Raw genomic sequence first — 15,393 nt, forward strand, 5'->3', positions numbered from 1 at the left:
GCTCCGCCCCGCCCCTCAGCACCGCCCCGGCCCGGCCCTGAGGCGGCCCCGCGCCCCCTGTCGCCCGCCCGGCGCGGGGCACCGCTCGCAGGGGAGCCCGGGGGGAGCCGGCCACCGCCACCCCGCTCCTCCCGCCGAGGGCGAGCCCGGCGAGGCCCCGCCGGGGAGCCACCGGCCCGCGGCAGTCGGGACAAGTCACTACCTCTCCGGAGGACTCCGAGGAGGGTAGAGACGCAAGCTCGCTGCCCTCACAGCGCGGCAGCGGTCGCACCCGCCTCTCCTCTCAGGCCTGGGGCCTCCTTCCCTCACGGCGCTACCGCGGAGGCGCGGCACGGGCACGGCAAGGCACCGAAACTCTCCGGCGGGGCCAAGGCGAACCGCGGGCGGCAGCAGCCCCGCGAGGGCGCGGAGGAGGGCGGCCCACCTGCCTCTGCCCTCCGCACCTGTCGCCTCGCCCGCTACCCTCACGGGAGCGGCGCGCCTGCCGCTTGTTTCTCCGATTGGCTGCAGGTGTTCTCCTACCGCTTCCTCCCTCGCTTTTGATTGGCTAAGACGCTCCTCCCCCCCAGGTAACGGTTCCCGGCCTATGATTGGTCGTGGGTGGGTGGGATCCTTTTGGGGATTGGTTCCAGGTGAGTCGGAGCTTGCTATTGGCTGACAGGTAGTGTAGGCGGTGTTCTATTGGCTGTGGGCGCTAACCTTCTTAGTCCGCCATGTTCGGCGCGGTGGCGCCGTTGCCAGTAGCGCTGGCGGCAGAGGGGTGGTGAGGCGGGGCGGTGGCTGAGGGGGGGACCGGGGGCTTCTTCCGTCGCGCGCTGCCTTCCTCGCCCCGCGCTGCCGCCGTTCTTCTCTGGGGTCCCGCCGGCGGGGAGTCGAAGTCCGGTCCTAAACTTCCTCGCGGGACTTTGAGCAACTTCAGGCCGTGGAGGTGTAGCCGGGTACCGCTGGGACGCGGCCGGAGGCGCGGGCCCTGGGCGGAGAGCGTCCCCTCAGGTCCGGGGCGTCCCTTGCGCTCGGCGGGTTCGCGGAGCAGGCGGGAAGCGGTCCCGGTTCTGGGGTGGGACCTCCCTCAGTCGGAGCAGGTAGGAGGAAGGGGCAGTCCCGAGGGCGTTGGGTGGGGAGGCCGGGGAGAGCCCGCGGTCCCCGCCGTCCCGGCACGGAGCGCGGCGGCAGCCGGGGAAATGCCGGCGCGACCTCGTCCCGGGCGGCGGTGTCGCTTCCCTGTCGCTCCCCGCCCGCGTTGGGCGCAGCCCGTGTCTCCGGCAGGCCACGGGCTCCCCGGGCGGCGGGCGCTGAGGGGGCCCCTGGGGTCGGGCAGGAAGGGGCTGCGTGTGCCTCCGAACCCCGCGGGAGAGGAGCGGCCGGGAGGCGAATTCTGGCCTCTCTCCCTGGCACCGATGGCCCTGCTTCCCTAGACTGGGGGGTTAGCGAGCTGTCTGAATATACATATATATTTATATATGTGTATAAGGGAAGGTGGTGGTGACTTTGAATAAACAGAATGTTTGTCAGTCTCCAATTGTAAAGTTAACTTAAATTGCCCCTTGGAGTTCCTCTTCTGCTTTTCTTGGGTTAGTTTGCAACCAGCGTGATTTGATAGCAGTATTCCATGTATATAAAAAATATTTTGAATTAAAATACCCTTTGGAAGAAAAGAGCCAGAAGCGGTGTGGATGAATAAGTAAAGATTTCTTTGGAGTATTTTTGGCGAAGAGGGAACTATTGGATGTTTCATTAAAAAAAAAAAATCCTTAAAAATACTCTGTACCATTTTAGTTTTACTAAATTTAATTTTAGTTAAATGCTTGGGATATTCCTATATCCCAAGCATTTAGCTGATCTCATTTAGTTTCTGTGCAGGTTAATGGTCTTGTATATTTTCCTTTTGATTTCTTGCTGTTCTATGTAAAGCTATTTGTGTTTCTAAAATTTGACACAACTCATTTGTTTAGTAGAGTGTATATTCATCTGTATTCTGGTTTTCTTTCTGTGCAGCTGGATTGAAAATCTTCTGGAGGAGAAACACATATTTCACATCTGAAGCTGTTCACTTCAGAATTAAATGAGTTATCTGTCTTGAATGAACTTACTTCAATGTATTTATAATTTCATTTAGACTGCTAAATACAGACCATGCCTAGCAGAATGGGCTCAAAAATTGATTTCAACAAAGACTTCATCAGAGTAAAAACACACTATAGTGGGTAAGTCAGCATGTTCTCTCCTCTATGTTGTGTTCTATCTAATTTTGAAGCATATTGAGCAGGAGTTCATAGTCTGACCTAGTGATAGAGTAACCAGGGCATTGGTGGATTTGTAATTAATGTCAGGTAGGTAAACTTCTGGGCTATTAAAATACCATCCAGACTCCTGCAGCATGCTGGTTGTGGAAAAGAGTTGATAGTTTATTCTTTTCTCGAAAGGGGGGGGGGGGGGGGGGGGGGGGGAATGTGCAAAACAGGCATACAGTTAATCTGGGTTGATGGGTTATTGATTTCTGTTTTAAGTGTTTGTGGTCAAAGACAGGTATAGATCCATCTCTTGCATCCAGATGCAGTCATTACATTTTATTGTATCTACTTCATTATGTAATATGTATCATATCTTTATAATAAACTCTACCAGTTACTGCTGAAATTAGCAGGAGACTATGAAGTACAGGTTTCTACTTACAGATGTCAGTTTGTGACTGTGGCTTTTTGGGACAAATATGTAATGTTCAATGCAAGTCCTTTTCCTGTGGGGATTTTTAGATACTGTTTTAACTTACAATACTTTCTGTCTTGGAAAACTGGAGGAGGTGTTTATCTCTTCATTTTGCCACCTGTAAATTGAAAGTCTAGTAGAATCTGTTAATTTACAATTCATTTATCTGGAGGCTGCATTTTCATATGAAAATCTGCTTGGTAAAAACTTTTAGAGGTGAGAATTGATGTTAAAACTTATGTCCTAACAAAATACAGGAATTTGCTACTTTACTTGCTGTATTACTTACTTTACAAGAAATCCATGTATGAAAGTAAATGGGACTGCATGCTGTGGTTCATTGTTACTGCTGCTCAGTAATTTCTGAGATGTGTTCATAATAGTTAATGCAGATCAGTTGGATTTTGTTATTATTAATCTGCACTGTGGTTTTGGATATTTAATAGATGCATGTAAACTGCTTTATGAACTGTGGGTGAAAGACTTGTACCATATATTTGCTGTTACTAATAATTTTCTGCTCCATAGTTTTATCCTACACCTCTGAATCATGTCATACATAGGCTTAGGTTGAAAAGAACACCTGAACTTAAAATACTTGTGTGATGCACTTCTGAGATGCATGGATATGCATGCCTCTCTGAAGCAGCAATAGGAAAGCTGCCTTAGCTTTGTAAAGGAAGGCACTATAAACACAGATAGAATTTAGTGTAAACAATTTGGGATAGCTTGCTGGCATATAGTGTTGATATAAAGTGAAAGGAGTGTGTAGAACTTGTCTGCGCAGAAATGAAGATGATAACACTTGTGTCACTATTAGAATTCATGTGTAACTATTATGATGTTTTACGATAAACTACTACTGTAGTTTCTCCTGCAACACTATATTCAGTAATTTCCGTTAGCTGTGAAGTCTTTTTTTCCTTTCAATTGTTCAGTTTTGGTGTATCACTGGAGTAATCTCAACTGTGATGTTTGCTTGTTTAATGCTGTTCTCACTTGAGGCAGGCCAAATAATCTGTCAATTTATAAAACAAGAGTTCCAAACTCAGTGAATTATGTTTTTGTTCTGCTGATCAAATTCTGTGAGTAAGTGCTGACTATTTTTGGCTTATAGACTGTATAACTGATAATCTCAGTATCTCTGTTAAAGTACTATGCTCAACTTTTGAACATATTTGACAAACAGCAGGAAATCATTGATGCTGGACAACTTCAGAATGAAAGACAAGCTCATTTAGATAGCTGCTAAGAAATTAAAATAATAGTACAATGTATCATTTTGAAATCCCAGTTAAAAATCTAAGCATGAGGAAGTTCTAAAACATGTGAATGTTTATCTCCGTGGAGTCCTAGTATCTTAGGTATTCATGTTTCTGGGTGTGACAGAGTTCCTAACATAGCATAGTATAAATAAATGCATAAGTAGATTGCAAAAGAAAGTAAACTTGTGTAATTCTGATTTCATTATTACAGTTACTTAGTTTATCTGGTTTATACCTGGTTACTTGAAATCACTTCATTTAAATAGATCAGTGATGCTTTATGTTTGCTTTATGTTACCTTGATTCTAAATGGTGCTGCATTTAATCTGTCAGTGTGAATGATTCCCTTGCTGTAACTGCTCATACATAACTTACTCGTCGTTAGTTCTTCATATTACTTAGTAGCGTCCAGTTTCAGATACCTGACAGCATCTTGTGGGATTCTGTAGTGTTAGACAATGAATGATTTTCACTTATCTGTGCCCTGATTGCCTAATGTGGCTGTACAGACATGAAAATTAAACACAGTAAATCTCAAAGGAACATGGATATCATTGAGATGATAATAATTTGAGTAAGTCTCATTAATGTTAGCATCTGCAGTAGGTGCTACTGAGCATACTTCAGCTATGTTTTGTCCAATATGAAGCTTATTAATTTACATGTAGAATGGCAGTGCCATCTGTTATAAAAATTTTAACAATTAAAGGCTGATTAGTATTTGTCAGCTTTAGTTGGAGTTTGTAGTGTGCAGAGTAGAGTATTATCTTACTGCATAGTTTCAGTTTTTGAATATTACTTGTGAAAGCGTGATTGTCCAGAGTTACCACAGATCTATAGCTACTTGATTTCATGAGTAGCTGGTGGTGGCAGTGCATTAAGTAATGAGCTGCATTTGTTAGTGACCTTGTCTTGGCGTGAGGCATTGCACCAGACCTCAAACGCTACTTCGAGAACTGGTTTGGTTTCATAAGTGCATAAAATAGGACTTTTTTGACGGGGCATATTCTTAAACTCAGCCTCATCTGACAACTCTCAATATTGTACAATAATATGGTTTTACAAGTTGGCAGTTAGCGTACGTATTTCTTTTTCCATTGTTATTATGAAGAATTATTAAGTTGCTGTTTGAGAACTTTACAAATTGTAGATTAAAGGTACACTTGAAAAGGTAGCAGTGTGTTTAATCTGAAGTTGAAACTTAGTACAGCTCTTTAAAATGAGCTTTAAAATAAGCTTTGCTTACTGTAATTTTTCTCAGCAAAGGCAAAATGCAAAGTTATTAGTGTGTATCGTTTAAAATGTAGGTCATAGAATTTAAGATTCTTAGTTCAGTGTAATACCTTTCAGCTTCTCATTGAAAGACATAAGTAGGCAAAATATGTAATGTAATGTGTTTTCTAAAATGACTTGTCACACAGTATGGAAATAGGAAAACTATCCCATTCATGTTGGGGAAACTTTTGGTATACGTACTGTATTAAACTAAGTGGGGAAAGAAATACATATGCCAGTAGCCATTAAGTACAAAACTGCTTCCTAATTACCCCCTTTTTTGAAAGCACTGAGATGTCTTAAGTACATCTCCTCTTTCTTCCTACACCAGTTCAATCAGTTGGTTTCCTTGAGTCTGTCATTTGAAAAATATTTAGAAAACAGGAGAAAGTCTAGTTTGTATCCTCAGATTTTGTTTTGTGTACTCTTTTCTTTTTTTAATCTTTGTCCTGCTTTGACAGTACTGTGTGGACTTCCATTATATCAGGAGTTATTCTCAAATGCCTGAGCATACTGTATGGTTTACATTAGCAGAGTTCAATATTGGGTTCATGCTCTCAAAACACTATAAAGGTAGAGCACAGGAATGCAGAATTTGAGTAAGATTTTATCTGAATTTTCTTGTAATGGTATCTTTTGAGAATTCACCTAATCAAAGCTTTCTGTCTAACAACGTAGCGGATGTGAGGCAAACCCTACATTTTAAAAGGACTTCACAGTAACTTAGATTTTACTTATCTCCTGATGGAAGAAGTAACAGGATAAATTTTAATTCTTACAAAATCTTAGTTTTTTTGTGAGACTTCAAATACTGATAGTTATAATAAGGGAACTTGACTTGCCCAAGTAAATGTGCATTGAAGATAGATCATTAACACAGTTAATTCCTCCATATTAAAGTATTTTTAAGAAGTTAAATGCTGTGAGATGTAATCCTATTGGCTTCTGGCAACTAATTTACATTAGTGGGAGCATTTTATATGAGGCATGCTGATTCTATAAGTATCATTTGGCAGCTTAGAGTCCATAGATGGAATTGTTGGAATATGCAGGCTAATGCAGATATTTTCTGACAAAAGCTTATGATTTCATCTCATGCAGGGACATCCTGATAACAAACTTGGATGCATCAATGAGCTATGATGAACTTTGTGATGAAGTGCATGAGATGTGTAATTTACAACAGGAACAGCCAATTACCCTCAAGTGGATTGATGATGAAGGTATTGTACTGAAATACTACTTAGGCATTCGTGGGTTTATTGTTCATTGTGGTACAAAGAAGGGGCGTTGAGGAAACTTGTATAAACAAGTTTCATATGGTGGAGTTACTCTTCATTTCTAAATAACAGGGTACATAACCCTGTCTTATAAAGCGGGGAGCTTGGAGAAATGAGCCTCAAAACATCAAGGTTGTACTGCACTTGAATTCATTTCTGTAGAAGTGAAGGTTTTGTAGAACTTCAATATTTTACTATTCCATATTTACATGCTGAATGCAAAGTTTGTTTTAATTTCAGACTTTTGTAGGCCTAATGCCATACCCCTCAAAATTCTCAATTTCAAATTCCTGGCAAGATCACTTTTTGATGTTTTTAACCCTGTCAGCTTCCAGAATAACATAGGCATTTGTCTTCTGAATTGTGATTTGTCTCTTGAATGAGTGTGTTTCTGAGAAGCAATGCAATTGTAATATCAGAAGACTGTTTTTAACGTTTCTAGGATTTTTGTATTTTGTGCAAGGTAGGTGCTCAGAATTCCAGTAATGATAATTGGTTTTCTTTTTCTATGGTGATTATCCCTGGCAACTGCATGATTGTCACTGATTTTGTAGTGTTGATGATATTAATGGTCTAACATACCCTATTCAAGAACTAGAGGCTGGAAGTTCCCTATATTTGAATGAGCATTCTACTAAATTTGTTGTTAATATCCTATTGATGTAAAATAGAATGACCAAACATGAAATAAAGATGGCTTGAATTGGGTTTTGTGGTTTTTCCACTTGACTGACACTTCAGAGCACCATATTTCAAAGATAATAGGCATTAAACAAAAACTTACCAGAAATAAGTAATTTCCCCATTGTGGTGGGGAAAAATGCCCAGTATATCTAAAGTCATGTCCAGAAAAAGAAAATGGAGGGGAGGATTCATATGTCGGGAAAAATGGTGTGAACTTTTATTTTAGTGGAATATGGGGTTGATAAAATCCTGTAAAAACAATTTGTTGTGAATGTCTCTGCTTCTTACGCTGTTCCTGCAGGAAAGGTTGATGTTGCCAGATCTCATTGTTCTAAGTTATCTTCAGATGTAAAGTTTATCATTATTCTTCAACAATTAGTTGTATGTGAGAAACTTACCTTTTCTTTACCCTTCCCATACACTCTAAAATACTGGCATGATGTGAGATGGGTTTGCATATTTCTTTCTGCAGCCTTAAGTTGGAACCTTCTGGTTGCTGTGAGTAGTAGTGAAATGGAGATACTTGACACTGAGTGCCTTTGCTACTTTTTTGCTTATTTTTGGAATGTACATGCCTGCTTATGATTTAACAGAAGAGTAGTGCAGCTGTAACTCATGATGGGCAGAACTCTTGACCTAGTAGGTTGAGAGCAGCTACCATGCAATTGTACAGCTGCACTGGTGCTCAGTTATTCTCCTGTTCCACTTGCCAAAGCCATCGTCTGCAGCAGAACTGCTAGAACTGAATGCAGGAAGATTAAAAAAACCCCACTAAATTGGTTTGGCTAACATTTGTAATTGTGTTTTGATTTTTTTTTTTTAAATAATAATAGCCTATACTGCTCTCTTAGCTAAGTAGTGTGGTTTGGTGGGTGAATGGAATTTCAAAATAATGATTGAGGAAGGAGGTAGCCTATAGTCAAAGAAGATTCAGACCTTTTAAGATAAAACCAAGGACTAGTATCAATTATTTTAAAATTTTATTCTTTATCTTCTGATTACCAAGAAAGACAGAGGTAACTGTACTGACTTCAGTTTCCTAACCCTCAGTTTCATGGCAGTCTAATAAAAAGTAACCTGATCAGAAGTGCATGGAGAATAATTACACTGTATGAGCTTAGCTATTTGAACTGCGTGACTACTAATAAAAGGAAGATTATTGTAGGAGAGAAGAAAACCTCATGTGTTTTGAGTTGGAGGATTTTAAGATAAAATTCCTGTTAACTGTTTCTTGGTTTGGATATCTGTTGCATTGGCTTTTTGAGGTTTACTTAAAATTAATTTCTTTTTTTAGTTGCAGTTCTAATAAGCATTTTCTTCTAGTCTTGGTTAAATACATACCTGTACAACTCTCTTTTTCTAATTCCTGATTCTAAGTTGTTCTGCTGTTTTGGCTGCCCTCAATCCTCACAGGTTTTGAGTTATCCTATTTCTGCATATGAGTTAGTGTTTCCAGTTACTGCCACATGTAATTTAAATTCATTTGACTGATTGCACAAACAGATGTTCTCTTTGAACTAACTTAAAGCGAACAGTTGCTTAATGGGTAAAGAAAACCTACCAAAGAGCCAAAGAAAATGAATTTTCTGTTGGGCTTTTTTAGTGTTTCTCTGTTTTTGACAAGATCTAAAATGTTTGAACTATGAATGACTCACTCGTAATAAAATCCCATAAACATAAGGGATATGGATTGTTGATTTGCAGTACAAATAATTCTTTTGTCTTTCATGTTGCATTATTGCAGTATTTATAGATCAAGAGCAGTGGTCTTCAAAGAGGGGTAGATGCACCGTGAGGTGCATCTTTTTAAAAAATAAGAATATTTTTTAAAAATAAGAGATTAAGTTTTAATTGATTTAATATGTGGATTGACACTGGTGTCATCACTTAGTCCGTATATCATATGGTCACATGTTACATAAGGTGGGCAAGGTGTGCTGAGGGAAGTGTGGGCGTTCCACAAAGTTGCAGGGGTTGAGAGTGACACCCTCACTCATTTGCTTGCTTACAGTGCATTGCGATGTACTGCAGTTTACGTGTGCCTGGTTAAGTGGATTTACGGATTAATTATCTAGTTTTAACTAAAATAACCCTCACAAGGTATGCTGATAATGTGAGCACAAGCAGACAACAAGAAAATGGTGGAGCTGACATTTCTCCTACTCCTAAGTATGAACTCTGTCAGCCACACTACAGGGTAAAAACAATTACTAACTAATCAGATGGGATAAGAAGTCAGTCAAAAAGATTCAAAATTATCAAGAACAGAATTTGAAATATGTATTTACATCCTCTGTTTTTAATGATGAACCTCACCCTAAGTGTATGCTGTGTTTTGAGATAACAGATAATGATAGTATGAAGTCATCATGATTAGCAAGACAGCTAAAAACTAAGTATCCAGAGCAAGAAGATAAACTTCTACCTCTTTTTCTCTGATGTTTCAAGTCTTGTGATACTCAATTTGGTACTTTACAAAACGTCAGTGAACTTTATGTTAAATTTTTAGAAGCCAGTTTTGAGGCTTCTTTTTTAATAGCAGGAGACAAAAAGCCACATACTATTGGGGAAACACTTATTCTTCCTGTCATAGTAAATATGGCTGGAATAATATACTCAAAACAAGATGGCGACAAACTAGAATGCATTCCTTTGTCAGAAAATACTGTTGGAAGATGCATAGAAGATATTGCCCAAGGTTTGAAGAAACAAGAATTGAAACAAACTATGCGGTGTGTGAAGTCTGCTATATGGTTGCATAAAAGTATAGATGTTTCTAACGTGTCTCAGCTTATGATATTTGCTAGATTCTGTTTCAATAAAGAGATAATGTGAAGATGTAGTTTTTTGTGAGTTGCTGAAGGAAAGAAAGATGTACTGGAAAAGATACAATCTCAACAGTAAATGACTTTAATAAAAACAATGTGTTACTGAAAAACTGTGTAAGTCTCCACTGAAGGGGAGGCTGATTTGACTGGAATAAAAAAAAGATTCTGGGGTAAGGTTACAGAGAGAGCCCAGCACATGAAATTAATCCACTGCATCATTCATAGACAAGCTATTGCAGCGAAGGATTTGGAACCAGAAGTGCACGGAGTGCTACAGGATGTCATTAGTGTGATTAATTGTACAAAGCAAAGAGCTTTAGATAGCACCATATTTACAATACTTATGAATAAGTTGGGGAGTGACCATGAAACTTCTGTACCTTGCCGAGGTTAGCGGGTTATCTTGCAGCAAAGTGCTTAAAAGAGGAGTTAAACTTAAAGGTGAGTTATGTGTTTTTGTTTTACAAAAAAATAAATGTTCCAAATATGTGGATGTTATTTGTGGTGACAAGTGGCTGTCAGTAGTATACTACCTAGCAGTTATTTAAAATAAAATAAACACTTCATCCCTGTGACTGACAAAGTAACTGCTTTTCAAAAGGAACAAGGAACTCGTGCTATATGGAAACAGCATTTTGAAAACAGCGATTTGGAGATATTTCCGTTGATCCATTGGTATACTTAAACTTGGAAACGGAATTTTCTAACCTGTTAAATGCTTGAAACAGTTTCAGTGTGTGTTGAACCCAATAGTTAAAAATGCAATGTGTTCAGATTAGTTAGCAAGAAGAGCTGATTGACATCAGGGAAGATGAAAAGTTACTAACTGAATGCCAACAAAACCTTTGCATAAATGGTGGATGGGACTGAAGAATGAGTATTACGATTAGTAAGCCCAGCCAGCAATGCACTTCTTTCATTTGGATCTATGTATCTTTATGAGGTATCTGGGTTTTTTAGATACGACACCATTAAAATCTAGTATGAAATAAATTGAGCTTAGAACCAGACTTTTGAATCACTCTATCATAAAATGTTAAACCAAGATTTCCAAAAGTCATGAAGCATGTTCAATTGCATAGCTTTCATATAAAAATATTTTTAATATTTTGAGAGGTAAGTTTTTTGTACCATTAATAAAAGTATTTAAAAATTTTTATATTAATCTCATGCTTTTAAAATTTCTATCTTTTTATGTTTTATGACATTTAATATATAAATATACATATTGGGGGTTTGTGCTCAAAAAATTTTAATGATGGGGTGTGCAGTCTAAGATGTTTAGGGACCACTGATCTAGAGGTTATCATGGGCTGTTAAAACAGTATTTCTGTCTACCAGAGAGGTGTTCCTGTGTTACCTTCCAATTCGGATGTTTAACATTAAGTAAAAATGTCCTCACTTAAACTGATTAGGATTTATACCTTGGAAAGGTCATGTTCTGAAATACAGGTCTCAGTAACGCATGTGTTCTGGCTTAGCTTCCAGTTCTCCCAAGAAGCTTTTCCAGTGCTTTGTTCTTCTGGCACCAGCAAATTAATTCAGTGGGTTTTTTATGGAACATCATCAATGTGTCATATCATTAATTCCAAATCATGCTGAAATCCGTTCTTTTAGCTGAGAAGAGCTATCTTTGGGCTGTCTGTTCTTTAGAGCTTCAGAGAAATGGAGTTCTTTATTTTCACTGCTTGAAGGCTAATATCTGTACCATGGGTAGTCTTTAGTCTTCCAAATCTTACTAGTTGGTAGTGCTTTTGGGGTACTCTTGTCTGACTGAAACTTGCATTCCTGCATGTTTTCTTAATATAAAACTATGTCCCAAATAAATGGTAGTAAGGTGTGGATAAGGCAAGGTACTTGAGCCCAGGCTTTGTGTGTGGTAACGCTTGTGTCTCCATTTATTTTATTCTTTTCCCTGTGCATTTCATCCTGAATGATATCTTGTAGTTTGGGGTGTGTGAATTTTTCTGTTTCGTCTGTTTCAATAGTTAGGCTTTTTAGAATATGCTTTAAATTGTGGCTGGCATGTTGCCTTTTTGAGAACTTTTAAAAGCTCTGTAGAATCTGTTACTACAGAATGTGAGTACAGAAGACAGTCATAGAAACTAAGGCTTGATAAATCTTTTTTCTGAAAGAGTGAGGGCTGTTTGTGGCTAGGCAGGTTTCATGATTTTTCTTCCATTTACTTCCACTTCTAAAACGAAGTTTAAAAAAAAAAGTGAACCTGTTTTCCTCAAAATATATAAGCCAACCCTGAAAATTTTAGAGAACTTTAGAGAGAAATTGATTTTACATTAATTACACCTACATTAGCGTTGGCATATTTGTATCCCATCCATAACTTTCACCTGTGTATCTTATTTTTTTACACTTTTTAATCATAGATTGCTTTTCTGTCAGTCTAGCAAGAGAGAGTCAACTAGAATCTGTGCATACCTTCATAACTTAAGCTATCATATCATGGTTCTGCAGTCAGTGAAGTTAAGGTAGTAAGACAATGGGCCTTTTAACAAAGGATAAGTCAATTTTGAATTAAACTTAAATTTTCAGGTTATTAGGAAGTGATCTTGCTTTTTTTTCTGCTGTGTGTTAAAGATCTTTAAGTATATCTGTTCACTTTTGTATTTTGTTGTCCCCTTGTAAACCAACATGGTATATTTTCATCTACTCAGTTTTGATAAAATTAGAAGGGAAAAAAATTCTTTGGCTTTGGTCAAAATGCCAGCTTAATATCAAATGATTGAATGAAAAGCAGTCCTGGAGGCTGGTACATTCTTACTGACTAGTTGAAATTCTCCACTTAATTCTTCAGTCATAAATTTGCCTATGTATTGCTTTTTTGTTAGGTGACCCATGTACCATCTCATCTCAGATGGAACTGGAAGAAGCCTTCCGTTTGTATTGTCAAAACAGAGATGAAGGGCTGATTATTCATGGCAAGTATTACACAGTTTAAGAACCTGTATGTATTTGTTGATAATCTTAACAGCTTTATTAAATGTGAGACTGGACCAACTCCTTTGCCTGCCAAATAACGTTGTTCTTTATGTAGCTGGTGCCCTATAGCTTGATGCTGTAAGAAGGAAGTGTTCCTTCGGTGGTGGAGCCCAAAGCTGGAACTATACAGTAGGCTTTGAGGGGCCTTCAAGTTCTAAACTGCACAGATTTGTTAATGCTGTGGTCAAGTATAAGATCTTGCCAGTATGGACCCAAATTTTGATTATGTTATTTCTCATGGAGAATTACTTAACGGCTTCCAGAAACTGTCTTTGTGTAAAAATATTGAAGGATCAAGGAAAAAGTACTACCGAGAATATTTTCACTTAAAAATCTAATGTTTTTGTTTTAGTTTTCCCAAGTATTCCAGAGAAACCCGGCATGCCTTGTCCAGGAGAAGATAGTGAGTACTAAAAAATTATCAAATTTCAGCTTAATTTTTTTCAGTCATATGGAAAAGAAATATATCTAAATATTTTCTTAAGCTGGTGTTACATACATGTATATCTGTTTTGTCGTTTCTTAATAGAATGTAAAATATTCGATATTTTATCAAAAGAGAAATTATATAAATCAACATTGTAGTGCTGGTTTTATGTTTCTGAGGATTAATCCTGGTTTCCACTAGCTGATACATTGGGAGGAAAAGAGGTCAGGATTTTAGATGCATATTTGAATGTGGTCCTTTGCTTTTGTGGTTCTTTTGGTCTCTTAACTTGCAGGGAAAAGAAGTGACGTACTGAAGAAGAGGGAGATACAGCCTTTTTTTTTTAATAAAAAGGTTATTAGTTTCTAAAAAAATCCTGTGAAAGGTAGATAAACCTCCAGAGGAAGCATACGTGCGTGATATGATTTACCTATATTTCAATAACTTAAACTGCACAGGGATAAAAGGATTAAATAGCTGTATAGTCCCTTTTCATTATGGAGGGATGTCATCAGTACATTAGTTCATATCTTTGTAAATGTTAAGGAAAGGAATGTGAATAATTGAGTGACAGAGTTACCAAATGATGCTTAGCTAGTCACAGTAGTATGAGTAAAAGCTAACTGAAGGATTGAAGGACCTTTGCTCTTATCTTTGGAAGATAGAAGAGCAGATAACATTAATTACTGGTAAAAGCAAATAATGCATACTAGGAGAAGACTACTTAGTTGACCAGGATCTACACTGACAGGCTGGCTAAAAACGTGTAGTGTGGTGGTCAGTAGATGTGAATAATATTTGAATTAGCGGAATAGTACTAATATACTAATAATGGCTCTATTGAGAACTTTTACTGAAATTTAGAAGATGGAGTGAGATGGAATAAGTGCCAAAATATTAGAGTTTAAATATGATTTTTTACATTTAAAGTACAGCAGATGAAAGCTTAAATGTGAAAAGCAGACAGGTTTTCATGTTGTGACTAGGTTATGAAAGTTGCCTTACAGAAAGAGTAAGTATGCAACACTATCTGCTGTCCTTGTTCAGCCAAGTAGAGAAAATAAGACTATTTTCTATGCTGATTAGAGGTGTTAAAGAAATAATTTTCCTTGTGACACTTCATCTTTTTTCAGAAGGAAAAAGATGTCTACCCAGTTTATTTTTAGGATGAGCCAAGCACGCATTTGTGTAGCTGTTTCCAATATACTATTTTCCATACATCCGAATTTTTTCATGCCTTGTTTAACGTTCTTGTTTGTGTACTTTCTTGTATCTATCAAAATAATAACTCAGTGGGTTTTGTATTAATTTTACTGAAGTTTCAACAGGGAAATGGGCAACCAGTCCATCTTGTTGTATGACATAACGTACGGTACTTCTGCTGAATGTGCAAGCAAATAAGACTGAATTTCAATACTTGTTTGTCCATGAGTTAAAAGTCAAGTGAGAACTGTGTAGTTATATTTTACTGTATGTTGAAAATGTATAGGTTTTACTATGCTGTCACTTTCCAGATCAGCTTAATAAGATGAAAATATCTATGGGAAAATATTTTCAGGCTTGATTTTCATGATCATTCTGGAAAGAGTGGTCTTAGTTTTGTAGGTTTAAATGTGTTATTGATGTGAATTGTATATAAGGAACGCTGCTCTATTCTGGGGCCTGAGTTATAGAAGATGTTACGTCCTAAACTGAATCTCTTCCTTGGAAAGGTGTCAGGTTTGCAGCAGTAGGCAAAAATTGAACCTCTGTATCTACAGAAAATATTGTTAGCCACAGTAAAAGTCCCTGTATCTTGTTACTTCTCCCAAATATTATTTTGGTAATGATGCTTTAGGATGTTTGGGTGGTTCAATGTCTTGTGTGCCTTTGACTTCTGTGAGAATTACAGTAAAAGAGAAAGTGATGGATTTGGGGATTAGCTAGCCTTA

At 38.4% G+C, this 15,393-nt stretch overlaps 1 protein-coding gene across 2 annotated transcripts in view; it reads left to right on the forward strand.

Moving 5' to 3' along the window:
• Nucleotides 1-2,036: 2,036 nt before the first annotated feature.
• The window catches only part of PRKCZ (protein kinase C zeta), a 67,125-nt gene continuing 53,768 nt past the window's right edge, over nt 2,037-15,393 (forward strand). For both annotated transcript variants that reach the window (XM_009812612.2, XM_009812613.2), the window contains exons 1-4: nt 2,037-2,204; nt 6,348-6,469; nt 12,885-12,974; nt 13,388-13,438. In XM_009812612.2, the coding sequence (XP_009810914.1) occupies nt 2,134-2,204; nt 6,348-6,469; nt 12,885-12,974; nt 13,388-13,438 (334 nt within the window). In that variant the 5' untranslated portion in view covers nt 2,037-2,133. The remainder of the gene's footprint in view (nt 2,205-6,347; nt 6,470-12,884; nt 12,975-13,387; nt 13,439-15,393) is intronic.

The sequence above is a fragment of the Gavia stellata genome, chromosome 27 (genome assembly GCF_030936135.1).
Source record: "Gavia stellata isolate bGavSte3 chromosome 27, bGavSte3.hap2, whole genome shotgun sequence".
NCBI classification, from domain to species: Eukaryota; Metazoa; Chordata; class Aves; order Gaviiformes; family Gaviidae; genus Gavia; species Gavia stellata.